The following is a 27328-nucleotide window of genomic DNA, read 5'->3' as shown; positions in this document are numbered from 1 at the left end:
ATCAGGTAGCAGAGAGCAGGATGGCTGCCCTGGCTCTGATCCTCAGCAGCATCTTCCTCTATAACAGCAAAGGAACCATCGACCCGGAGGCCCTGGAGAAACTGCGGTATCCTTTCCACATCTCACTGTTGATGGGAACGATTCAGGATCGGGTTGGGCTGTGGGGACAGGTCCTGTTTGGGACAAGCAATGTTCAGTTCGGTTGGGAACGGGTTCCGTTGGGGATGGGTTCAGTTGGGTTCTGGTTCGGTTGGGGCCGGGTTTGGTTCAGTTCGGTTGGGAATGGGTTCGGTTGGGGATGGGCTCAGTTGGGTTCTGGTTCGGTTGGGGCTGGGTTCGGTTCAGTTTAGTTGGGGACGGGTTCGGTTGAGGACGGGTTCGGTTCGGTTGGGACTGGGTTTGGTTCGGTTGGGGCCGGGTTTGGTTGGGACCGGGTTTGGTTCAGTTGGAGCCTGATTCGATTCGGTTGGGGCCGGGTTGGGTTCGGTTGGGGACGGGTTCGGTTGGGGCCGGGTTCAGTTTGGTTGGGGCCACGTTCGGTTTGGTTCGCTTGGGGCCGGATTCGCTTGGGGTTGGGTTGGTGTCTGGTTCGGTTGGGGCCGGGTTCAGTTCAGTTGGGGCCGGGTTCGCTTGGGGCAGGGTTCGCTTGGGGCCAGGTTCGGTTGGGGCCGCATTCGGTTCAGTTCGGGCCGGGTTCAGTTCGTTTGGGGACAGGTTCGGTTCCGTTGGGGACGGGTTTTGGTTGGTTGGGGCCGGGTTCGGTTCGGTTGAGGCCGGGTGCGGTTCGGATGGGGACGGATTTGGTTCGGTTGTGGCTGTGTTTGGTTCGGTTGCGGCCTGGTTCGGTTGGGGCTGGGTTCGGTTCAGTTGGGGCCGGGTTCGGTTGGGGACGGGTTTGGTTCGGGTTGGTTGGGGCCGGGTTTGGTTTGGTTGGGGCCGGATTCGGTTGGAGCCAGGTTCGGTTTGGTTGGGGCCGGGTTCGGTTCGGTTGGGGCCGGGTTTGGTTCGGTTGGGGCAGGTTCCGTTCGGTTCGTTCGGTTGGGGCCGGGTTCGGTTCGGTTGGGGCAGGTTTGGTTCAGTTCGGAGCAGGTTCGGTTCGGTTTGTTCGGTTGGGCCTGGGTTCTGTTGGGGATGGTTTTGGTTCGGTTCGGTTTAGTTGTGGCCTGGCTCGGTTGGGGCCGGGTTCGGTTCAGTTGGGTTGGGGCCGGGTTCGGTTCAGTTCAGGACATGTTCGGTTCAGTTGAGTTGAGGCTGGGTTCGGTTCAGTTGGGGCCGGGTTCGGTTAGGGACGGGTTCGGTTCAGTTGGGTTGGGGCCGGGTTCGGTTCATTCGGGGTGGGTTCGGTTTGGTTGGGGCCGGGATCGGTTGGGGCCGGGTTCGGTTGGGGACGGGTTCGGTTCATTCGGGGTGGGTTCGGTTTGGTTGGGGCCGGGATCGGTTGGGGCCGAGTTCGGTTGAGGGCGGGTTCAGTTCATTCGGTTGGGGCTGGGTTCGGTTCGATTCGGTTGGGGCCGGGTTCGGTTTGGTTGTGGCTGGGTTTCGTTCGGTTGGGGCTGGGTTCGGTTGTGGCCGGGTTCGGTTCGGTTGGGGCTGGGTTCGGTTCGGTTGGGGCTGGGTTCGGTTTGGTTGGGGCTGGATTTGGTTCAGTTGGGTTGGTCCCAGATTTGGTTCAGTTGGGGCCGAGTTCAGTTCAGTTCGGGACGGTTCGGTTCAGTTGGGGCCGGTTTAGATTCGGCTGGGGCCAGCTTCTGTTGGAGCTAGGTTCAGTTTGGTTGGGGCCAGCTTCGGTTCGGTTGCGGCCGTGTTCGGTTAGCTTGCGGCCTGTTTCGGTTGGGGCTGGGTTCGGTTCCGTTGGGGCTGGGTTCGGTTGGGGACGGTTCTGTTCGGATCGGTTGGGGCCGGTTTCGGTTTGGTTGGGGCAGGTTCGGCTCAGTTCGCGACGGGTTCGGTTCGGTTCGTTCGGTTGGGGCCGGGTTCTGTTGGGGACGGTTTTGGTTCGGTTGGGGACGGGTTCGGTTGGTGAGGGGTTCGGTTCAGTTGGGTTGGGGCCGGGTTCGGTTCAGTTCAGGACGGGTTCAGTTCAGTGGGGTCGGGTTCGGTTGGGGACGGATTCTGTTGGGGACGGGTTAGGTTCGGTTCGGTTGGGGCCGGGTTCAATTTGGTTGTAGCCGGGATTTGACCGGTTAGTTGCCGGGTTTGATCAGGGCTGGGTTCGGTCCGGTTGGGGATGGGTTCGGTTCGGTTGGGGACGGGTTTGGTTTGGTTGGGCCGGGTTTGGTTCGGTTGGGGAGGGGTTCGGTTGGGGCCGGGTTCGGGTCGGTTGGGGCTGGCTTTGGTTCGGTTGCGGCCATGTTTGGTTGGGGTCGGGTTCGGTTCGGGTCGGTTGGGGCTGGGTTCGGTTTGGTTGGGGCCGGGTTCGGTTGGGGATGGGTTCGGTTTGGTTGGGGCAGGGTTTGGTTCGGTTGGGTCTGGGTTCGATTCAGCTGGGGCCGGGTTCAGTTCAGTTCGGTTGGGGCCAGGTTCGGTTCGTTTGGGTCTGGGTTCGGTTCGGTTGGGGCCGGGTTTGGTTCTATTGCGGCCAGGTTCAGTTCGGTTGGGGCCGGGTTCAATTTGGTTGGAGCCAGGTTCGGTTCAGTTGGGGCCGGGTTCCGTTCGGTTGGGGCCGGGTTCAGTTCAGTTGGGGGGGTCGGTTCAGTTGGGGCCGGGTTCAGTTCGGTTGGGGCCGGGTTCGGTTCGGTTCGGTTGGGGCTGGATTCGGTTTGGTTAGTTTTGGGCCGGGTTCGGTTCATTTGGGGACAGGTTAGGTTCGGTTGGGGCCAGGTTCGGTCCAGTTGGGGCCGGGTTCGGCTCGGTTCAGTTGGGGCTGGGTTTGGTTGGGGCTGGGTTTGGTTGGGGCCTGGTTCGGTTGGGGACAGTTTCAGTTTGGTTCAGTTTAGTTGGGGCCAGGTTCGCTTGGGGCCGGGTTTGGTTCGGTTCGGTTGGGGCCAGGTTCAATTGGGGCCGGGTTCGGCTCAGTTGGGACCGGGTTCGGTTTGGTTGGGGCAGGTTCGTTTCAGTTTGGGACGGATTCAGTTCGGTTCGTTTGGTTAGGGCCAGGTTCGGTTCAGTTGGGGCCGTGTTCAGCTCGGTTTGGTTGGGGCCGGGTTCGATTCGGTTCGTTCAGTTGGGGCTGGATTCTGTTGAGGACGGTTTCAGTTCGATTCAGTTTAGTTGGGGCCAGGTTCGTTTGGGGCCGGGTTCGGTTCAGTTGGATTGGGGCTGGGTTCAGTTCAGTTCGCGACAGATTCAGTTCGGTTGGGGCCGGTTTTGGTTAGGTACGAGTTCTGTTCAGTTGGGTTGGGGCCGGATTCGGCTCAGTTTAGGGTGGGTTTGGTTCAGTTGTGGCCGGGTTCGTTTGGGGCCAGGTTCGGTTGGGGTCAGGATCGGTTGGGGATGGGTTCGGTTGGGGACAGGTTCAGTTCGGTTCGGTTGGGGCTGGGTTCGGTTCATTCAGTTGGGGCCGGGTTCGGTTCGATTCGGTTGGGGCCGGGTTCGGTTCGGTTGGGGCTGGGTTTGGTTCGGTTGGGGCCGGGTTTGGTTGAGACCGGGTTCGGTTCAGTTGGAGCCTGGTTCGGTTCGGTTGGGGCCGGGTTCGGTTCGGTTCGGTTGGGGCCAGGTTCAATTGGGGCCGGGTTCGGCTCAGTTGGGACCGGGTTCGGTTTGGTTGGGGCCGGATTCGGTTCGGTTAGTTTGGTTGGGGCCGGGTTCGGTTCGGTTGGGGCCGGATTCGATTCGGTTCGTTCAGTTGGGGCTGGATTCTGTTGAGGACGGTTTCAGTTCGATTCAGTTTAGTTGGGACTGGGTTTGTTTGGGGCCGGGTTCGGTTCAGTTGGGCTGAGGCTGGGTTTGATTACGTTCGGGACAGGTTTGGTTCGGTTGGGGCTGACTTTGGTTAGGGGCAGGTTCTGTTCAATTGAGTTGGGGCCAGGTTCGGTTCAGTTCTGGGTGTGTTCGGTTCAGTTAGGGCCGGGTTCGGTTGGGGCCGGGTTCGGTTGGGGCCGGGTTCAGTTGGGGCTGGGTTTGGTTCAGTTCGGGGTGGTTTTGGTTCGGTTGGGGTTGGGGACGGGTTCAGTAAGGGCTGGGTTCGGTTGGGGCCAGGTTCGGTTCGGTTGGGGCCGGGTTCGGTTCGGTTGGGGCCGGGTTCAGTTCGGTTCAGTTTGGTTGGGGACAGGTTGGGCTCAGTTCAGGACACGTACAATCCAAGTGGCGATTTGCCTCTGTCTTTGCCTTAATTGCCAGCAGCTTCATCACCAAGCTGGGGGACATTGTCCAGAGACGGTGTGATGTGTTTGAGGATGGGACATTCCCCGAGTTTGTCTGGTGTGTTCGAGACTCGAAGCTGCTGCTTTGCGTGGATGGATTCGAGCTTTGCGCCGACGATTACTTGAAGACTATTCTGGCCAGCAGGCAAGGTAAGGACTGTGAGAATCCAGAAAATGCTGCCAACAAGCACCTCAACAGACAATGAATTATTTCGTCAAGTGTAGTCACTGCTGTAATGTAAGAAAAGCGGCAGCCAATTTACACACAGCAAGCTCCCACAAGGAACAATGTGATCAGTAACCGATTGATCTGTTCTACAGTGGTATTAGGTGACGGATAAATATTGTCCCCAGGACACTGGGGAGAACTCCCCCGCTCTTCTTCCAAAGAGTGGCCGAGGGATCTGTTACATCCACCTGAGATGGCAGACAGGGCCTCAGTTTAATGACATGTCCGAAAGACGGCCCCTCAGTACTGCCACCCCGACAGTGCAGCGCTCCCTCAGTACTGCCCCTCCGACAGTGCAGCACTCCATCAGTACTGCCACTCCGACAGTGCAGCACTCCATCAGTACTGCCCCTCCGACAGTGCGGCGCTCCCTCAGTACTGCCCCTCCGACAGTGCAGCACTCCATCAGTACTGCCCCTCCGACAGTGCGGCACTCCCTCAGTACTGCCACTCCGACAGTGCAGCACTCCATCAGTACTGCCCCTCCGACAGTGCGGCACTCCCTCAGTACTGCCACCCCGACAGTGCGGCACTCCCTCAGTACTGCCACTCCGACAGTGCAGCACTCCATCAGTACTGCCCCTCCGACAGTGCGGCGCTCCCTCAGTACTGCCACTCCGACAGTGCAGCACTCCATCAGTACTGCCCCTCCGACAGTGCAGCGCTCCCTCAGTACTGCCCCTCCGACAGTGCGGCACTCCCTCAGTACTGCCCCTCCGACAGTGCGGCGCTCCCTCAGTACTGCCCCTCCGACAGTGCGGCGCTCCCTCAGTACTGCCCCTCCGACAGTGCAGCGCTCCCTCAGTACTGCCCCTCCGACAGTGCGGCACTCCCTCAGTACTGCCCCTCAGACAGTGCAGCGCTCCCTCAGTACTGCCCCTCCCTCAGTACAGCCCCTCCCTCATTACTACCCCTCTGACAGTGCGGCACTCCCTCAGTACTGCCCCTCAGCCAGTGCAGCGCTCCCTCAGTACTGCCCCTCCCTCAGTACTGCCCCTCCCTCAGTACTGCCCCTCCAACAGTGCAGCGCTCCCTCAGTACTGCCCCTCCGACAGTGCGGCGCTCCCTCAGTACTGCCCCTCCGACAGTGCGGCGCTCCCTCAGTACTGCCCCTCCGACAGTGTGGCGCTCCCTCATGACTGCCCCTCCGACAGTGTGGCACTCCCTCAGGACTGCCCCTCCGACAGTGAGGCACTCCCTCAGGACTGCGCCTCCGACAGTGCGGCACTCCCTCAGGACTGCCCCTCCGACAGTGCGGCACTCCCTCAGTACTGCCCCTCTGAAAGTGTGGCACTCCCTCAGTACTGCCCCTCTGACAGTGTGGCAGTATAGAAACATAGAAAATAGGTGCAGGAGTAGGCCATTTGGCCCTTCTAGCCTGCACCGCCATTCAATGAGCTCATGGCTGAACATGCAACTTCAGTACCCCATTCCTGCTTTCTCACCATACCCCTTGATCCCCCTTGTAGTAAGGACTTCATCTAACTCTTTTTTGAATATATTTAGTGAATTGGCCTCAACAACTTTCCGTGGCAGAGAATTCCACAGGTTCACCAGTGTCTGGGTGAAGAAGTCTCTCCTCATCTCAGTCCTAAATGGTTTACCCCTTATCCTTAGACTGTGACCCCTGGTTCTGGACTTCACCAACATTAATAAGAGCATAAGAACATAAGAACATAAGAATTAGGAACAGGAGTAGGCCATCTAGCCCCTCGAGCCTGCTCCACCACCCAATAAGATCATGGCTGATCTGGCCGTGGACTCAGCTCCACTTACCCGCCCTCTCCCCGTAACCCTTAATTCCCTTATTGGTTAAAAATCTATCTATCTGTGATTTGAATACATTCAATGAGCTAGCCTCAACTGCTTCCTTGGGGAGAGAATTCCACAGATTCACAACCCTCTGGGAGAAGAAATTCCTTCTCAACTCGGTTTTAAATTGGCTCCCCCGTATTTTGAGGCTGTGCCCCCTAGTTCTAGTCTCCCCGACCAGTGGAAACAACCTCTCTGCCTCTATCTTGTCTATCCCTTTCATTATTTTAAATGTTTCTCTAAGATCACCCCTCATCCTTCTGAACTCCAACGAGTAAAGACCCAGTCTACTCAATCTATCATCATAAGGTAACCCCCTCATCTCCGGAATCAGCCTAGTGAATCGTCTCTGTACCCCCTCCAAAGCCAGTATATCCTTCCTTAAGTAAGGTGACCAAAACTGCACGCAGTACTCCAGGTGCGGCCTTACCAATACCCTGTACAGTTACAGCAGGACCTCCCTGCTTTTGTACTCCATCCCTCTCGCAATGAAGGCCAATTGAGGGAATACTGAGGTTGTGCCCCGAGCATGTTTTTAAAATATGTTCACCCGTTGTGGGCGTCGCTGGCATTTATTGCCCCTCCCTAATCGCCCAGGAGAAGGTGGTGGTGAGCCGCCTTCTTGAACTGTTGCAGTCCGTGTGGTGAAGGTGCTCCCACAGTGCTGTTAGGGAGGGAGTTCCCGGATGGTGACCCAGCGCCGATGAAGGAACGGCCGATATATTTCCAACTCAGGATGGTGTGTGACTGGGAGGAGGAACTTGGAGGTGGTGGTGTTCCCATGCGCCTGCTGCCCTTGTCCTTCTGGGCGGTGGAGGTCACGGATTTGGGAGGTGCTGCCGAAGAAGCCTTGGCGAGTTGCTGCAGTGCATCTTGTACCCCCAGGATGTTGATGGTGGAGGATTCGGCGATGGTAATGCCATTGACTGTCATGGGGCGGTGGTTAGACTCTTGCTTGTTGGAGATGGTCATTGCCCGGCACTTGTGTGGCGCGAATGTTACTTGCCACTCATCAGCCCAAGCCTGAATGTTGTCCAGGTCTTGCTGTATGCGGACATGGACTGTTCCATTATCTGAGGAGTTGCGAATGGAACTGAACATTGTGCAGTCATCAGCGAACATCCCCATTTCTGACCTTATGATGGAGGGAAGGTCATTGATGAAGCAGCTGAAGGTGTTTGGGCCTAGGACACTGCCCTGAGGAACTCCTGCAGCGATGTCCTGGGGCTGTGATGATTGACCTCCAACCACCACAACCATCTTCCTTTGTGCTGGGTATGACTCCAGTCAGTGGTGAGTTTTCCCTGATTCCCATTGACCAGTTTTACTGGGGCTCCTTGATGCCACACTCGATCAATTGCTGCCTTGATGTCGAGGGCAGTCACTCCCACCTCACCCCTGGAATTCAGCTCATTTATCCATGTTTGGACAAAGGCTGTAATGAGATCTGGAGTCAAGTGGTCCTGGTAGAACCCAAACTGGGCTTCAGTGAGCGGGTTATTGATGAGTAAGTGCTGCTTGATGGCACTGTTGATCACACCTTCCATCACTTTGCTGATGATTGAGAGTAGACTGATGGGGCGGTAATTGGCCGGATTGGATTTGTCCTGCTTTTTGTGGACAGGACATACCTGGGCAGTTTTCCACATTGTCGGGTAGATGCCAGTGTTGTAGCTGCACTGGAACAGCTTGGCTAGAGGTGCAGCTAGTTCTGGAGCACAAGTCTTCAGCACGACAGCCGGGACGTTGCCGGGGTCTGTAGCCTTTGCTATACCCAGTGCAGTCAGCCGTTTCTTGATATCACGTGGAGTGAATCGAATTGGCTGAAGACTGGCTTCTGTAAATGTGGGGAACTCAGGAGGAGGTCCCCTCATCCACTCGGCATTTTGGGCAGAAAATGTTGCACAGCCGCTATATAAATGCAAATTTGTGTTGTTGTGTGAGTGTACAGTTGGTTGTTTTGCGTGACTGCATGTTGGATTACTTTAGATACGTACATAAGAACTAGGAGCAGGAGTAGGTCATACGGCCCCTCGAGCCTGCTCCGCCATTTAATACAATCATGGCTGATCTGATCATGGTCTCAGCTCCACTTCCCTGCCCGCCCCCTTATCCCCTTATCATTTAAGAAACTGTCTATTTCTGTCTTAAATATATTCAATGACCCAGCCTCCGCAGCTCTCTGAGGCAGCGGATTCCACAGATTTACAACCCTCTGAGAGAAGAAATTTCTCCTCATCTCAGTTTTAAATGGGCGGTCCCTTATTCTAAGATATTCCCCCTAGTTCTAGTCTCCCCCATCAGTGGAAACATCCTCTCTGCATCCACCCTGTCAAGCCCCCTCATAATCTTATACATTCAATAAGATCAACTCTCATTCTTCTGAATTCCAATGAGTAGAGGCCCAACCTCCTCAACCTTTCCTCATAAGTCAACCCCCTCATCTCCGGAATCAACCGAGTGAACCTTCTCTGAACTGCCTCCAAAGTAAGTATATCCTTTCGTAAATATGGAAACTAAAACTGCACGCAGTACTCCAGGTGTGGCCTCACCAATACCCTGTATAACTGTAGCAAGACTTCCCTGCTTTTATACTGCATCCCCTTTGCAATAAAGGCCAAGATTCCATTGGCCTTCCTGATCACTTGCTGTACCTGCACACTAACCTTTTGTGCTTGGTCCTTTGAATTAAGGCACAGATCTGCGCTTGTGTTTTTCAGCTGGCGATGAAAGTTCAGTAAGCGTCTGCCTCGAGAAACTGTTCCGCAGACACAAGTGTTTTGCGTTTTGCCAGCCCTGCGCGGATGCAGGCAGGAAGAGATTGGACGAGGTCACGGAGGGCGAGCTGGAGCAAGAGTTCAAGGTGCAGTCGGACAGACTGAGGGATCACGTTCTCAGCGGGCAAGTGAACAGCATCATGGGACGCCACAGGATTGATGGGCAAGGTACGTTCCGCTCTTTCGACCCATTGGTCATAGAAACATAGAGACATAGAATTTACAGCACGAAAGGAGGCCATTTCGGCCCATCGTGTCCGCGCCGGCCGACCAAGAGCTACCCAGCCTAATCCCACTTTCTCGCTCTCGGTCCGTAGCCCTGTAGGTTACGACACTTCAGGTGCACCTCCAGGTACTGTTTAAATGTGGTGAGGGTTTCTGCCTCTACCACCCTTTCAGGCAGTGAGTTCCAGACCCCCACCACCTTCTGGGTGAAGACATTTCCCCACAAATCCCCTCTAAACCTCCCCTCAATTACTTTAAATCTCTGCCCCCTGGCTGTTGACCCCACTGCTAAGGGAAATAGGTCCTTCCTATCCATTCTATCCAGGCCCCTCATAATGTTATACACCTCATTCAGGTTCTTTGAGGATATAACGAGCATGGTGGATAGAGGTGTACCGATGGATGTGGTGTATTTAGATTTCCAAAAGGCATTCGATAAGGTGCCACACAAAAGGTTACTGCAGAAGATAAAGGTACGCGGAGTCAGAGGAAATGTATTAGCATGGATTGAGAATTGGCTGGCTAACAGAAAGCAGAGAGTCGGGATAAATGGGTCCTTTTCGGGTTGGAAATCGGTGGTTAGTGGTGTGCCACAGGGATCGGTGCTGGGACCACAACTGTTTACAATATACATAGATGACCTGGAAGAGGGGACAGAGTGTAGTGTAACAAAATTTGCAGATGACACAAAGATTAGTGGGAAAGCGGGTTGTGTAGAGGACACAGAGGCTACAAAGAGATTTCGATAGGTTAAGCGAATGGGCTAAGGTTTGGCAGATGGAATACAATGTCGGAAAATGTGAGGTCATCCACCTTGGGAAAAAAAACAGTAAAAGGGAATATTATTTGAATGGGGAGAAATTACAACATGCTGCGGTGCAGAGGGACCTGGGGGGTCCTTGTGCATGAATCCCAAAAAGTTAGTTTACAGGTGCAGCAGGTAATCAGGAAGGCGAATGGAATGTTGGCCTTCATTGCGAGAGGGATGGAGTACAAAAGCAGGGAGGTCCTGCTGCAACTGTATAGGGTATTGGTAAGGCCGCACCTGGAGTACTGCGTGCAGTTTTGGTCACCTTACTTAAGGAAGGATATACTAGCTTTGGAGGGGGTACAGAGACGATTCACTTGGCTGATTCCGGCGATGAGGGGGTTACCTTATGATGATAGATTGAGTAGACTGTGTCTTTACTCGTTGGAGTTCAGAATGATAAGGAGTGATCTTATAGAAACATTTAAAATAATGAAAGGGATAGACAAGATAGAGGCAGAGAGGTTGTTTCCACTGGTCGGGGAGACTAGAACTAGGGGGCACAGCCTCAAAATACGGGGGAGCCAATTTAAAACCGAGTTGAGAAGGAATTTCTTCTCCCAGAGGGTTGTGAATCTGTGGAATTCTCTGCCCAAGGAAGCAGTTGAGGCTAGCTCATTGAATATATTCAAATCACAGACAGATAGATTTTTAACCAATAAGGGAATTAAGGGTTACGGGGAGCGGGCGGGTAAGTGGAGCTGAGTCCACGGCCAGATCAGCCAGATCAGCCGACATCAGTCATTGAAGGTTGGCATGCAGGTGCAGCAGGCGGTTAAGAAAGCAAATGGCATGTTGGCCTTCATAGCGAGGGGATTTGAGTACAGGGGCAGGGAGGTGTTGCTACAGTTGTACAGGGCCTTGGTGAGGCCACACCTGGAGTATTGTGTACAGTTTTGGTCTCCTAACCTGAGGAAGGACATTATTGCTATTGAGGGAGTGCAGCGAAGGTTCACCAGACTGATTCCCGGGATGGCGGGACTGACCTATCAAGAAAGACTGGATCAACTGGGCTTGTATTCACTGGAGTTCAGAAGAATGAGAGGGGACCTCATAGAAACGTTTACAATTCTGATGGGTTTAGACAGGTTAGATGCAGGAAGAATGTTCCCAATGTTGGGGAAGTCCAGAACCAGGGGTCACAGTCTAAGGATAAGGGGTAAGCCATTTAGGACTGAGATGAGGAGGAACTTCTTCACCCAGAGAGTGGTGAACCTGTGGAATTCTCTACCACAGAAAGTTGTTGAGGCCAATTCACTTAATATATTCAAAAAGGAGTTAGATGTAGTCCTTACTACTAGGGGGATCAAGGGGTATGGGGAGAAAGCAGGAATGGGGTACTGAAGTTGCATGTTCAGCCATGAACTCATTGAATGGTGGTGCAGGCTAGAAGGGCCGAATGGCCTACTCCTGCACCTATTTTCTATGTTTCTATATTTCTATGTTTCTATCTTGTTGAATGGCGGAGCAGGCTCGAGGGGCTAGATGGCCTGCTCCTGTTCCTAATTCTTATGTTCTTATGTTCATATATATAGACAGAAAAATCTCATCAACACTTTCAAAATCGTGCCATTTATAGCATACTGTCTTTCTATATTAATCTTCCCAAAGTTCATCACGTCACACCTCTCCGTATTGAACTCCATCTGCCCATTTTATCATCCTGTCTATGTCATCCTGAAGTCTACAACAATCCTCACCACTATATACGATGTTACCATGTTTAATGTCATCGGCAATGTTTATAACGCTGCTCCCCGTCAGTGGCTAAAGAACGGCACTCACTGTTAGACGTAGAAATTGACAGCGCAGAAGGAGGCCATTTCGGGCCACCGTGTCCGTGCCAGCCGACAAAGAGCCACACGGCCCTCGGTCAGCAGTCCTGAAGGTTACATATAAACCTATGGACAATGAACAATGGCGGAAAGGCAAAGAGCACCCAGCCCAACCAGTCTGCCCCACACAACTGTGACACCCCTTACACTTAAACATTCTACACTCCACCCCAACCGGAAAAACATAGAAACATAGAAAATAGGTGCAGGAGTAGGCCATTCGGCCCTTCGAGCCTGCACCACCATTCAATAAGACCATGGCTGATCATTCACCTCAGTACCCCTTTCCTGCTTTCTCTCCATACCCCTTGATCCCTTTAGCCGTAAGGACCATATCTAACTCCCTTTTGAATATATCCAATGAATTGGCCTCAACAACTTTCTGTGGTAAAAAATTCCACAGGTTAACAACTCTCTGAGTGAAGAAGTTTCTCCTCATCTCAGTCCTAAATGGCTTACCCCTTATCCTTAAACTGTGACCCCTGGTTCTGGACATCGCCCGCATCGGGAACATTCTTCCTGCATCTAACCTGTCCAACCCTGTCAGAATTTTATATGTTTCTATGAGATCCCCTCTCATTCTTCTAAACACCAGTGAATACAGGCCCAGTCGATTCAGTCTCTCCTCAGATGTCAGTCCTGCCATCCCTGGAATCATTCTGGTGAACCTTCTCTGCACTCCCTCAATAGCAAGAATGTCCTTCCTCAGATTAGGAGATCAAAACTGAACACAATACTCCAGGTGTGGCCTCACCAAGGCCCTGTACAACTACAGTAAGACCTCCCTGCTCCTATACTCAAATCTCCTAGCTATGAAGGCCAACATGCCTTTTGCCTCCTTCACCGCCTGCTGTACCTGCATGCCAACTTTCATTGACTGATGTACCATGACACCCAGGTCTCGTTGCACCTCCCCTTTTCCTAATCTGTCACCATTCAGATAATATTCTGCCTTCCTGTTTTTGCCACCAAAGTGGATAACCTCACATTTACCCACATTATATTGCATCTGCCATGCATTTGCCCACTCACCTAACCTGTCCAAGTCACCCTGCAGCCTCTTAGCGTCCTCCTCACAGCTCACACCGCCACCCAGTTTAGTGTCATCTGCAAACTTGGAGATATTATACTCAATTCCTTCATCTAAATCGTTAATGTATATTGTAAATAGCTGGGGTCCCAGCACTGAGCCCTGCGGCACCCCACTAGTCACTGCCTGCCATTCTGAAAAGGACCCGTTTATCCTGACTCTCTGCTTCCTGTCTGCCAACCAGTTCTCTATCCACATCAGTACATTACCCCCAATACCATGTGCTTTAATTTTTCACACTAATCTCTTGTGTGGGACATTGTCAAAAGCCTTTTTTGAAATCCCAAATACACCACATCCACTGGTTCTCCCTTGTCCATTCTACAAGTTAATCCTCAAAAAATTCTCGCAGATTTGTCAAACATGATTTCCCTTTCATAAATCCATGCTGACTTGGACCGATCCTGTCACTGCTTTTCAAATGCGCTGCTATTTCATCTTTAATAATTGATTCCAACATTTTCCCCACCACCAATGCCAGGCTAACCGGTCTATAATTCCCTGTTTTCTCTCTCTCCTTTTTTAAAAAGTGGGGTTACATTAGCTACCCTCCAGTCCATAGGAACTGATCCAGAGTCGATAGACTGTTGGAAAATGATCACCAATGCATCTACTATTTCTAGGGCCACTTCCTTAAGTACTCTGGGATGCAGACTGTCAGGCCCCGGGGATTTATCGGCCTTCAATCCCATCAATTTCCATAACGCAATTTTCTGACTAATAATGAGTCCCTTCAGTTCCTCCTTCTAGCTAGACCCTCGGACCCCTAGTATTTCCAGAAGGTTATTTGTGTCTTCCTTTGTGAAGACAGAACCAAAGTATTTGTTCAATTGGTCTACCATTTCTTTGTTCCCCATTATAAATTCACCTGTTTCTGACTGCAAGGGACCTACATTTGTATCCACTAATCTTTTTCTCTTCACATATCTATAAAAGCTTTTGCAGTCAGTTTTTATGTTCACTGCAAGCTTCCTCTTATAATCTATTTTCCCGCTCTTAATTAAACCCTTTATCCTCCTCTGCTGAATTATAAATTTCTCCCAGTCCTCAGGTTTGCTGCTTTTTCTGGCCAATTTATATGCCTCTTCCTTGGATTTAACACTATCCTTAATTTCCCTTGTTAGCCACGGTTGAGCCACCTTCCCCGTTTTATTTTTACTCCAGACAGGGATGTAAAATTGTTGAAGTTCATCCATGTGATCTTTTTTTGTTTGCCAATGACTATCCACCGTCAACCCTTTAAGTATCATTTCCCAGTCTATTCTAGTCAATTCACACCTCATACCATCAACGTTACCTTTCCTTAAGTTCAGGACCCTAGTTTCTGAATTAACTGTGTCACTCTCCATCTTAATAAACAATTCCACCATGTTATGGTCACTCTTCCCCAAGGGGCCTCGCACAACAAGATTGTTAATTATCCTTTCTCATTACACATCACCCAGTCTAGGATGGCCAGCCCTCTAGTTGGTTCCTCGACATTTTGGTCTAGAAAACCATCCCTAATACGATGTGAACTCCTGGGAGAGGCAAAAACCAGATAAAAATCCAGGCCAATTTAGGGGGAAAAAAATGTCATGTGACATCTGAGCTTTGATTACATAGAAACATAGAAAATCGGAGCAGTATTAGGCCATTTGTGCCTTCGAGCCTGCACCGCCATTCAATATGATCATGGCTGATCCTCTATCTCAACACCATATTCCCGCTTTCTCCCCAGACCCCTTGATGCCTTTTGTGTCTAGAAATCTATCCATCTCCCTCTTAAATATATTCAGTGACTTGGCCTCCACAGCCTTCTGTGGTAGAGAATTCCACAGGTTCACCGCCCTCTGAGTGAAAACATTTCTCCTCATCTCGGTCCTAAATTTCCTACCCAGTATCCTGAGACTGTGACCCCTTCTTCTAGACTTCCCAGCACCGGGGAAACATCCTCCCCTCATCCATCTATCCAACCCCTCTCAGACACCTCTGTTCCAATGCCCCCCTGGCCGTCCTTGCACTTTCCACCCTGTGTAAACATCAGCCCATCCAAAACTCGACTGTACCCGTATCCTAACTCACACCCAGTCCCGCTCACCCATCACCCCCGTGCCCCGTATCCTAACTCACACCCAGTCCCGCTCACCCATCACCCCTGTGCCCCTTGTCCCAACTCACAGCGAGTCCCGCTCACCCATCACCCCCTGTGCCCCGTGTCCCAACTCACACCGAGTCCCGCTCACCCATCACCTCCGTGCCCCGTGTCCTAACTCACACCCAGTCTTGCTCACCCATCACCCCCGTGCCCCGTGTCCCAACTCACACCGAGTCCCGCTCACCCATCACCCCCGTGCCCGTGTCCTAACTCACACCCAGTCCCGCTCACCCATCACCCCTGTGCCCCGTGTCCCAACTCACAGCGAGTCCCGCTCACCCATCACCCCCTGTGCCCCGTGTCCCAACTCACACCGAGTCTCGCTCGCCCATCACCCCCGTGCCCCGTGTCCTAACTCACACCCAGTCCCGCTCACCCATCACCCCTGTGCCCCGTGTCCCAACTCACAGTGAGTCCCGCTCACCCATCATTCCCCGTGCCCCGTGTCCTAACTCGCACCCAGTCCCGCTCACCCATCACCTCGTGCCCCATGTCCTAACTCACACCCAGTCCCGCTCACCCATCACCCCCTGTGCCCCATGTCCTAACTCACACCAAGTCCCACTCACCCATCACCTCCTGTGCCCCGTGTCCGAACTGACACCAAGCCCCGCTCACCCATCACCCCCTGTGCCCCCTGTTCTAATTCGCATCAAGTCCCACTCACCCATCACCCCCTGTGCTCACTGCCCCATGTCCTAATTTGCACCGAGTCCCGCTCATCTATCACCCCCTGTGCCCCGTGTCCTAACTCACACCCAGTCCCGATCACCCCCCACCCCCTGTGCTCGCTGACCCAGTGTCCTAAATCACACCGAGTCCTGCTCACCCATCACCCCCTGTGCTCGCTGTCCCGTGTCCTAACTCGCACTAAGTCCCGCTCACGCATCACCCCCTGTGCCCCGTGTCCTAACTCGCACCGAGTCCCGCTCACCCATTACCCCCTGTGCCCCGTGTCCTAACTCGCACCGAGTCCCACTCACCCATCACCCCCTGTGCCCCGTGTCCTAACTCGCACCGAGTCCCACTCACCCATCACCCCCTGTGCCCCGTGTCCTAACTCACACCAATTCCCACTCACCCATCACCCCCTGTGCCCCCTGTCCTAACTCACAATTAGTACCACTCACCCATTACCCCCTGTGCCCCGTGTCCTAACTCACACCGAGTCCCGCTCACCCATCACCCCCTGTGCCCCGTGTCCTAACTCACAATTAGTACCACTCACCCATCACCCCCTGTGCCCCGTGTCCTAACTCACAATTAGTACCACTCACCCATCACCCGCTGTGCCCCGTGTCCTAACTCACACCGAGTCCCGCTCACCCATCACCCCCTGTGCCCCGTGTCCTAACTCTCACCCAGTCCCGCTCACCCATCACCCCCTGTGCCCCGTGTCCTAACTCTCACCCAGTCCCACTCACCCATCACCCCCTGTGCTCGCTGCCCCGTGTCCTAACTCACACCAAGTCCCACTCACCCATCACCCCCTGTGCTCGCTGACCTACATTGGCTCCCAGTTAAGCAACGCCTCGATTTCAAAATTCTCATCCTTGTTTACAAATCCCTCCATGGCCCTCGCCCCTCCCTATCTCTGTAATCTCCAGCCCCACAACCCCCCGAGATGTCTGCACTCCTCTAACTCTGCCCTCCTGACCATCCCTGATTATAATCGCTCCACCATCGGTGGCCGTGCCTTCAGCTGCCTGGGCCCCAAGCTCTGGAACTCCCTCCCTAAACCTCTCCACCTCTCTCTACCTCTCTCTCCTCCTTCAAGACGTTCCTTAAAACCCACCTCTCTGACCCAGCTTTTGGTCACCGGCGCTAATTTCCTCTTACGTGGCTCGGTGTCAAATATATCTGTTTTGTCTTGTAACACTGCTGTGAAGCGCGTTAACAGCGTTATATAAACACAAGTTGTTGTTGTTGTGTCGCTGACCTACATTGGCTCCCGGTCCGTCAACGCCTCGAACTTAAAACTCTCATACCGCTTTTCGAATCCCCCCATGGACTCCACCCCCCCTCCCTATCTCTGTAGCCTACTGCAGCCTTACAACCCCCCGAGATCTCTGTGCAGCTCCAATTCTGGCCTCTTGTCCAGGCCTGATTTTAATGGCCCTCACCATTGGCGGACGTCCCGTCAGCTCCCTCATTGTTAAGCTCTGGAATTCTCTCACTAAACATCTCGGCTTCTCCAGCTCCGTTCTCCTCCTTTCAGATGCTCCTTGAAACCAACCTCTCTGACCAAGCTTTTGGTCGCCTGTCCCAATGGCCCAGGAATCCCGCTCGGCTGCTTCCCGCGGGCAATTGGTTAAAAAAGTTTGAAAAGAAGCGCACCGACCAGTTCCTGCTGTGCCCACGCGAGTTCCCGGTCCTGAGGCCACTGACTGCGCGTCGCAGCGCGTGCACCTCAGGACATGTGCAGGACGGGAGCTGCAGTCACATGGCTCTGGGCAGCCAATCAGGGAACAGTATGTTCTCATTCATCATAATGGGAGCTCCGTAAGTTGGGCTTACCATTATTATGAATGAGAAACCCCCCCAAACACACAAAATGCTAATAAATAATAGAAAATATACACTACATATTTAACATTCATTTAAATTAAAGTTATTTATCTATTATTAAAAAAAAATCCTGATTTTTAAAGAAGTTTTTTAAAGTATGGTTTCAAATAAACTTACCATAGTGGGCAGGGTTTTAAAAAATAAAATGTGTTTTTTAAATGTTACTTTTTATGTTTTAAGGGTGTTTTAAAACACTTACGTCTGTAACAGTGGGCCATACGCCTCTTTTATCAGGTGCAAGAGTTTTGAAGACGTTTGCTGGGCAAGATATGGGTGAATCCCGCACGTTTGCCCTTGCAAATGTCCTCGCTCCCGAGATACAGAGGATGAACCAAGCTCCAGCCTGACAGATCGCAAAAGCCAGTTTTCGGCGCATGCGCATTATGCGCTGAAAATTGGCTTTTGCTATGCCTTCCTGGGTCCGTACATACTCCGTACACACTGTGTACACACTCCGTACACACTCCGTACACACCCCGTACACACCCCGTACACATCCCGTACACACCCCGTACACACCGTGTACACACTCCGTACATACTCCGTACACACCCCGTACACACCCTGTACACACCGTGTACACACTCCATACATACTCCATACACACCCCGTACACACCCCGTACACACTCCGTACACACCCCGTACACACTGTGTACACACTCCGTACACACTCCGTACACACTCCGTACACACCCCGTACACACTCCGTACACACTGTGTACACACTCCGTACACATCCCGTACACACTGTGTACACACTCCGTACACATCCCGTACATCCTGCGTACACACTCTGTACATACTCCGTACACACCCCGTACACACTCCGTACACACCGTGTACACACTTCGTACACACACCGTACACACTGTGTACACACTGCGTACACACTCCGTACATACTCCATACACACCCCGTACACACCCCGTACACACCCCGTACACACTCCATATGCAGCCCGTACACACTCCGTACACACCCTGTACACGCCCTGTACACACCCCGTACACACCCCGTACTGACCCCGTACACACTCCATACGCAGCCCGTACACACTCCATATGCAGCCTGTACACACTCCATGCGCAGCCCGTACGCACCCCGTACACAGTCCGTACAGTTACGGGGAGGCCAGGATTTCTGGGCCATTAAGAGCTCTCAGCTGACTGTAGAGACCAATGTGGGACCGACAGTCTCTGTCGCAGGTGGGGCAGACAGTGGTTGGAGGGACGGGTGGGTGGGGTGTTTGGCTTGTTGTACACTCCTTCCGTTGTTTGCGCTTGGCTTCCGTGTGCTCCCGATGAAGAGACTCGAAGTGTTCGGCGCCTTCTTACATGACTTGGTGCCGTATTTGTTTTCATAATGCTCGTGTGAAGCACTTTGAGACATTTTACTACATTAAAGGTGCTATATAAATATAAGTTGTTGTTGTTGAGATAGCCCTATTATGGAGGCAGAATGTTGTTGGGGAAAGCGGTTTTTCTAATGCCTGTTCAGTGACATCAAAGTTTCAGTCATTTATTGACTGAGAGCAGATATGATGCAGGCCAATAAAACTCAGCAGCAAACGGTTCATGTTGCTGGGAAGAGATCAGTTAATTTTGACATGAGGTTTTAAAATACAATGAAAAAGGATGAGTTTATACCTCAGTTGTCTTGAAAGGCGTTTAATAGAATTTTTAACACAACAGGGCCAAAATTTTTCCCCTCCTCAAGGTCCATTATTGCCTCTAAGGGGGGGTAATGGGGCAGTAAGGCCGTTCCAACCGGGGGCAAGCGGAGGTCCCGACCCCTCAGAAATTGTCCCCCGGTCCGGAGTCGGCAGAAACGGGTTTCCCCCCTGCACCGTGTTGCTGCCTGTTGGGTCACGCGCTGACCCCTCACTCACCCCTCACTGACTGCTGACCCTCACTGACCCCTCACCGACCTCTCACCGCCCGCCGACCCCTCACCGACCCCTCACCGACCCCTCACCGCCCGCCGACCCCTCACCGACCCCTCACCGACCCCTCACCGCCCGCCGACCCCTCACCGAACCCTCACCGCCCGCCGATCCCTCACCAATCCCTCACCGACCACTCACCGCCCGCCGACACCACACCGATCCCTCACCAATCCCTCACCGACCCCTCACCGCCCGCCGACACCACACCGATCCCTCACCGAACCCTCACCGCCCGCCGATCCCTCACCAAACCCTCACCGCCCGCCGATCCCTCACCGAACCCTCACCGCCCGCCGATCCCTCACCAAACCCTCACCGCCCGCCGACACCACACCGATCCCTCACCAAACCCTCACCGACCACTCACCGCCCGCCGACACCACACCGATCCCTCACCGACCCCTCACCGACCCCTCACCAACCCCTCACCGACCCCTCACCGACCCCTCACCGACCCCTCACCGACCCCTCACCGACCCCTCACCGATCCCTCACCGACCCCTCACCGACCCCTCACCGACCCCTCACCGCCCGCCGACCCCTCACCGCCCACCGACCCCTCACCGACCCCTCACCGACCCCTCACCGCCCACCGACCCCTCACCGCCCGCCGACCCCTCACCGCCCACCGGCCCCTCACCGACCCCTCACCGACCCCTCACCGATCCCTCACCGACCCCTCACCGCCCGCCGACCCCTCACCGCCCACCGGCCCCTCACCGACCCCTCACCGATCCCTCACCGACCCCTCACCGCCCGCCGACCCCTCACCGCCCACCGGCCCCTCACCGATCCCTCACCGACCACTCACCGACCCCTCACCGACCCCTCACCGATCCCTCACCGACCCCTCACCGACCCCTCACCGACCCCTCACCGACCCCTCACCGCCCGCCGACCCCTCACCGCCCACCGACCCCTCACCGACCCCTCACCGACCCCTCACCGCCCACCGACCCCTCACCGACCCCTCACCGACCCCTCACCGCCCACCGACCCCTCACCGACCCCTCACCGCCCACCGACCCCTCACCGACCCCTCACCAACCCCTCACCGACCCCTCACCGACCCCTCACCGACCCCTCACCGCCCACCGACCCCTCACCGACCCCTCACCGACCCCTCACCGACACCTCATCGACCCCTCACTGACCCCTCACCGACCCCTCACCGCCCACCGACCCCTCACCGACCCCTCACCGACCCCTCACCGACCCCTCACCGACCCCTCACCGTCCACCGACCCCTCACCACCCACCGACCCCTCACCGCCCACCGACCCCTCACCGACCCCTCACTGACCCCTCACCGACCCCTCACCGTCCACCGACCCCTCACCGACCCCTCACCACCCACCGACCCCTCACCGCCCACCGACCCCTCACCGACCCCTCACCGACCCCTCACCGACCCCTCACCGCCCGCCGACCCCTCACCGACCCCTCACCGACCCCTCACCGACCCCTCACCGCCCGCCGACCCCTCACCGACCCGTCACCGCCCACCGACCCCTCACCAACCCCTCACCGACCCCTCACCAACCCCTCACCGACCCCTCACCGACCCCTCACCAACCCCTCACCGACCCCTCACCAACCCCTCACCGACCCCTCACCGACCCCTCACCGCCCGCCGACCCCTCACCGACCCGTCACCGCCCACCGACCCCTCACCAACCCCTCACCGACCCCTCACCGCCCACCGACCCCTCACCGACCCCTCACCAACCCCTCACTGACCTCTCACCGTCCACCGACCCCTCACCGACCCCTCACCAACCCCTCACTGACCTCTCACCGAGCCCTCACCGCCCACCGACCCCTCACCGACCCCTCACCGCCCGCCGACCCCTCACCGACCCCTCACCGCCCACTGACCCCTCACCGACCCCTCACCAACCCCTCACCGACCCCTCACCGACCCCTCACCGCCCGCCGACCCCTCACTGACCCCTCACCGACCCCTCACTGACCCCTCACCGACCCCTCACCGCCCGCCGACCCCTCACTGACCCCTCACCGACCCCTCACTGACCCCTCACCGACCCCTCACCGACCCCTCACCAACCCCTCACTGACCCCTCACCGACCCCTCACCGACCCCTCACCGCCCACCGACCCCTCACCGACCCCTCACCGCCCACCGACCCCTCACCGACCCCTCACCAACCCCTCACCGACCCCTCACCGACCCCTCACCGACCCCTCACCGCCCACCGACCCCTCACCGACCCCTCACCGACCCCTCACCGACACCTCATCGACCCCTCACTGACCCCTCACCGACCCCTCACCGCCCACCGACCCCTCACCGACCCCTCACCGACCCCTCACCGACCCCTCACCGACCCCTCACCGTCCACCGACCCCTCACCACCCACCGACCCCTCACCGCCCACCGACCCCTCACCGACCCCTCACTGACCCCTCACCGACCCCTCACCGTCCACCGACCCCTCACCGACCCCTCACCACCCACCGACCCCTCACCGCCCACCGACCCCTCACCGACCCCTCACCGACCCCTCACCGACCCCTCACCGCCCGCCGACCCCTCACCGACCCGTCACCGCCCACCGACCCCTCACCGACCCCTCACCGACCCCTCACCGCCCGCCGACCCCTCACCGACCCGTCACCGCCCACCGACCCCTCACCAACCCCTCACCGACCCCTCACCAACCCCTCACCGACCCCTCACCGACCCCTCACCAACCCCTCACCGACCCCTCACCAACCCCTCACCGACCCCTCACCGACCCCTCACCGCCCGCCGACCCCTCACCGACCCGTCACCGCCCACCGACCCCTCACCAACCCCTCACCGACCCCTCACCGCCCACCGACCCCTCACCGACCCCTCACCGACCCCTCACTGACCTCTCACCGTCCACCGACCCCTCACCGACCCCTCACCAACCCCTCACTGACCTCTCACCGAGCCCTCACCGCCCACCGACCCCTCACCGACCCCTCACCGCCCGCCGACCCCTCACCGACCCCTCACCGCCCACTGACCCCTCACCGACCCCTCACCAACCCCTCACCGACCCCTCACCGACCCCTCACCGCCCGCCGACCCCTCACTGACCCCTCACCGACCCCTCACTGACCCCTCACCGACCCCTCACCGCCCGCCGACCCCTCACTGACCCCTCACCGACCCCTCACTGACCCCTCACCGACCCCTCACCGACCCCTCACCAACCCCTCACTGACCCCTCACCGACCCCTCACCGCCCGCCGACCCCTCACTGACCCCTCACCGACCCCTCACTGACCCCTCACCGACCCCTCACCGCCCGCCGACCCCTCACTGACCCCTCACCGACCCCTCACCGACCCCTCACCGACCCCTCACTGACCCCTCACCGACCCCTCACCGCCTGCCGACGCCTCACCAACCCCTCACCGACCCCTCACCGACCCCTCACCAACCCCTCACCGACCCCTCACTGACCCCTCACCGCCCGCCGACCCCTCACTGACCCCTCACCGACCCCTCACCGACCCCTCACCGACCCCTCACTGACCCCTCACTGACCCCTCACCGACCCCTCACCGACCCCTCACCGACCCCTCACTGACCCCTCACCGCCCGCCGACCCCTCACCGACCCCTCACCGACTCCTTACCGCCCGGCGAGCGAGATTGCCCCACGGGAGTGGAACCACCGCCGCTCAGTGTCTCCGACTGCCTCTCCCGGTCGGGACGCTGTCCGTCACTGGGCTCCACGTCGGCCCTTCAAGGGGAGGCGTCTCGCCGCGGTCGCAAGTTTCTTTCGATCGTCGGGCCGACAATGGTGGCCGCGGGTTCGGCCGGGTCACCAACAGGCAGCCCCACATCCCCTCTTGGGGACGGCCGAAGCCCACCCTGGGGGCCCAGTGGGGGCCAGTAACGTGGCTGCAGAGCTCGCAGTGACCTCCCCGTTAACTCATGACACTGCCCGCTCCAGCCTCAAACATCGCCCCAGTGAAATCACAGGGAAAAAGGGGGCAAAATCCCTCTATTCTCCACCCCATGTAACAATAATCACTAAATTCAAATTGTGCGTTTCATTTGGGGCGGAGTGCAATTTCAGCCCCAATGATTTATAATGAGTCATTCTCAAGATGTTGACATCACTGGCAAGGCTGGTATTTATTGCCCATCCCTCGCCGCCCCTTGAGAAGGTGACAATGAGCCTCCTTCTTGAACCGCTGCAGTCCGTGTGGTGAAGGTGCTCCCACAGTGCTGTTAGGGAGGGAGTTCCAGGATTGTGACCCAGCGACGATGAAGGAACGGCCGATATATTTCCAAGTCGGGATGGTGTGTGACTGGGAGAGGAACGTGGAGGTGATGGTGTTCCCATGCACCTGCTGCCCTTGTCCTTCCAGGTGGTAGAGGTTGTGGGTTTGGGAGGTGCTGCCGAAGAAGCCTTGGCGAGTTGCTGCAGTGCATCTTGTAGATGGTGCACACTGCAGCCAGGGGGCGCCGGTGGTGGAGGGAGTGAGTGTTGGAGGTGGGGGGTAGCGGCCGATCGAGCGGCCTGCTTTGTCCTGGACCGTGTCGAGCTTCTCGAGTGTTGTTGGAGCTGCAACTCATCCAGGCAAGTGGAGAGAGTTCCCTCACACTCCTGACTTGTGCCTTGTAGACGGTGGACAGATTATGTGATATACTTTCAAATCTATTTCAGTGTTCGTTAGATTGGTTGAAATCTGCGTGAGCTGGATGTCCAAAGGCCAAATGATAATCGTGGAGGACCTCTGTGACGTCGTCCTGTGCAAACAGCCAGTTGTGGAACTGGACACAGGTGTTGCTGTTAGAAAAGTGGTGAACACAGTCCACAAACCCAAGGTATCAATTTATTGATCTGTGTTAGACCAACAGAGTCGATTGAGCTAAATTATGTAGGATCGGAGCCCGCCAGAGATAAATTATCGGTTTTATTCCTATCGACGGAAAGTACAAGCATGTTCTACAGTCTTGCTCCAGTTATACAGGGTATTGGTGAGGCCACACCTGGAGTACTGCGTGCGGTTTTGGTTTCCATATTTACGAAAGGATATACTTGCTTTGGAGGCAGTTCAGAGAAGGTTCACTCGGTTGATTCCGGAGATGAAGGGGTTGACTTATGAGGAAAGGTTGAGGAGGTTGGGCCTCTACTCATTGGAGTTCAGAAGAATGAGAGGTGATCTTATCGAGATGTATAAGATAATGAGGGGGGCTCGACAAGGTGGATGCAGAGAGGATGTTCCCACTGATGGGGGAGACTAGAACTAGGGGGCATAATCTTAGAATAAGGGACCGCCCATTTAAAACTGAGATGAGGAGGAATTTCTTCTCTCAGAGGGTTGTAAATCTGTGGAATTCACTGCCTCAGAGAGCTGTGGAGGCTGGGCCATTGAATATATTTAAGACAGAGAGAGACAATTTCTTAACCGATAAGGGGATAAGGGGTTATGGGGAGCGGGCGGGGAAGTGGAGCTGAGTCCATGATCGGATCAGCCATGATCTTATTCAATGATGGAGCAGGCTCGAGGGGCTGTATGGCCGACTCCTGCTCCTATTTCTTATGTTCTTATGTTAAACAGTGAGCCTGTTTAGATACCAAGATGAACACTCTCTGCTGACTTGTTCTACCGATACTGAGATTGCTGCCATGCGATCTTCAGGTGTCATATGCTGTGACACCAGTAGGTGGCAGTGTTGCACCACATGCTCTCCATTCTCACTGGTCTGTGGGTGTTGTATATGTAGAAGGTGACACAATTTCCCCGGTTCGGGGCATCCCACCTTAACATCACCTTAGTGGCAGAAACACAGACGCGTGGGCTCCTGGCTAGTTGTCCCGGTGAACTGGCCAACAATTATCCCTCAACCAACACCACCAAAAAAACAGATCATCTGGTCATTCGTTTCCTTGCTGTTCCTGGGAGCTTGCTGTGCACAAATAGGTTGCGGTGTATCCCTGCATTTCAACAGTGACCACACTTCGGAAGTAGTTGATTGGCTGTGGAGTGCTTTGGGATATCATGAGGCCAGTGAATCATCGACAGTCCCTCGGAATCGAGGAAGACTTGCTTCCACTCTTAACATGAGTCCTCAGGTGACTGAACAGTCTAATACGAGACCCACAGTCCCTGTCACAGGTGGGACAGACAGTCGCTGAGGGAAGGGGAGGGTGGGACTGGTTTGCCGCACGCTCCTTCCGCTGCCTGCGCTTGGTTTCTGCATGCTCTCGGCGACGAGACTCGAGGTGCTCAGTGCCCTCCCGGAAGCACTTCCTCCACTTAGGGCGGACTGGTCTTTGGCCAGGGACTCCCAGGTGTCGGTGGGGATGTTGCACTTTATCAGGGAGGCTTTGAGGGTGTCCCTGTAACGTTTCCTCTGCCCACCTTTGGCTCGTTTGCCCTGAAGGAGTTCCGAGTAGAGCGCTTGCTTTGGGAGTCTCGTGTCAGGCATGTGGACAATGTGGCCCTGCCCAGCGGAGCTGGTCGAGTGTGGTCAGTGCTTCAATGCTGGGGATGTTGGCCTGGATGAGGACACTAATGTTGGTGCGTCTGTCCTCCCAGGGGATTTGTCGGATCTTGCGGAGACCTTGTTGATGGTATTTCTCCAGCGACTTGAGGTGTCCACTCTAAATGGTACATGTCTCTGAGCCATACAGGAGGGCGGGTATTACTACAGCCCTGTAAACCATGAGCATGGTGGCAGATTTGAGGGCCTGGTCTTTGAACACTCTCTTCCTCAGGCGGCCGAAGGCTGCACTGGATCACTGGAGGCGATGTTGGATCTCGTCGTCAATGTCTGCAAAGGCGCTATAAGAATACAGGACCTTTCTTTACCTGGAACTGATGTACTTTCCCGAGCTCATTGCCATCGTCTAGTCTTGTTCTAGCGTTGATCAATATCTACTGACTTTAACTACTCGGTCATGCCCCAACCTCTCCTTCCATTCGTTGCTGGAAGGTGAATGTGCTGTGATTTTCTTTCTGCATTAGATGGAGAGTGTCGTTGCCCTGACAAACCCAAGTAAAGGCCAGGCCCGGTACAAAATGGAGGACCCCGTGTGTTTGATTGAGAACAGCACGTCTGGTGAACTCCAGGTCAACCAAGAGGCCCTGAAAATCCTGTTGGAGATCAGCCAACCGGCAGTGGTGGTGGGCATCGTGGGGCTGTACCGCACCGGAAAATCCTACCTGATGAACAAGCTCGCTGGGAAACGGAAAGGTACTAACTTCAACCCTCACATTTAACCCAGTGCCAACTTCTGGTGCCTCATCCCGAACCAGACTTAGCTATACTGTGGTGTTTCTGTGACTGATGTGGTGATTGAGGAATGCCTAATAAACCTTCCTGTGGGACTGTGCACACAGGCGGGACCAGCCATGGTCACTTGTTCTTGATCACACCATGAACATGTCACCATATACAGTTTTCCATCTTAACCCCTTGTTTCCTCTCATAGAGCTCCATATGTGATATGGTGATCACTCCCTCTCTCCCTCTCTCCCTCTCTCGCACCTCTCCCCCCTCTCCCTCTCTCTCTCTCCCTCTCGCCCCTCTCCCTCTCCCTCTCTCCCTCTCACCCCTCTCCGCTCTCTCTACCTCTTGCCC

General features: G+C 55.4%; 1 protein-coding gene across 1 annotated transcript; it reads left to right on the top strand.

The window, feature by feature from the left end:
* Positions 1-26941, top strand: LOC139245820 (guanylate-binding protein 1-like; the record flags this gene model as incomplete). The annotated part of the gene is made up of 5 exons (XM_070871321.1): positions 1-106; positions 4282-4451; positions 9063-9287; positions 24405-24565; positions 26713-26941. Coding segments are annotated over exons 1-5 (871 nt in total), but the record flags the coding sequence as incomplete, so codon positions are not given.
* Between the last annotated feature and the right edge of the window lie 387 nt (positions 26942-27328).

This window comes from Pristiophorus japonicus, unplaced genomic scaffold (genome assembly GCF_044704955.1).
Source record: "Pristiophorus japonicus isolate sPriJap1 unplaced genomic scaffold, sPriJap1.hap1 HAP1_SCAFFOLD_2397, whole genome shotgun sequence".
NCBI lineage: Eukaryota > Metazoa > Chordata > Chondrichthyes > Pristiophoridae > Pristiophorus > Pristiophorus japonicus.
The sequence above is the reverse complement of the archived record's forward strand: the minus strand, read 5'-3'. Positions and strand labels throughout refer to the sequence as shown.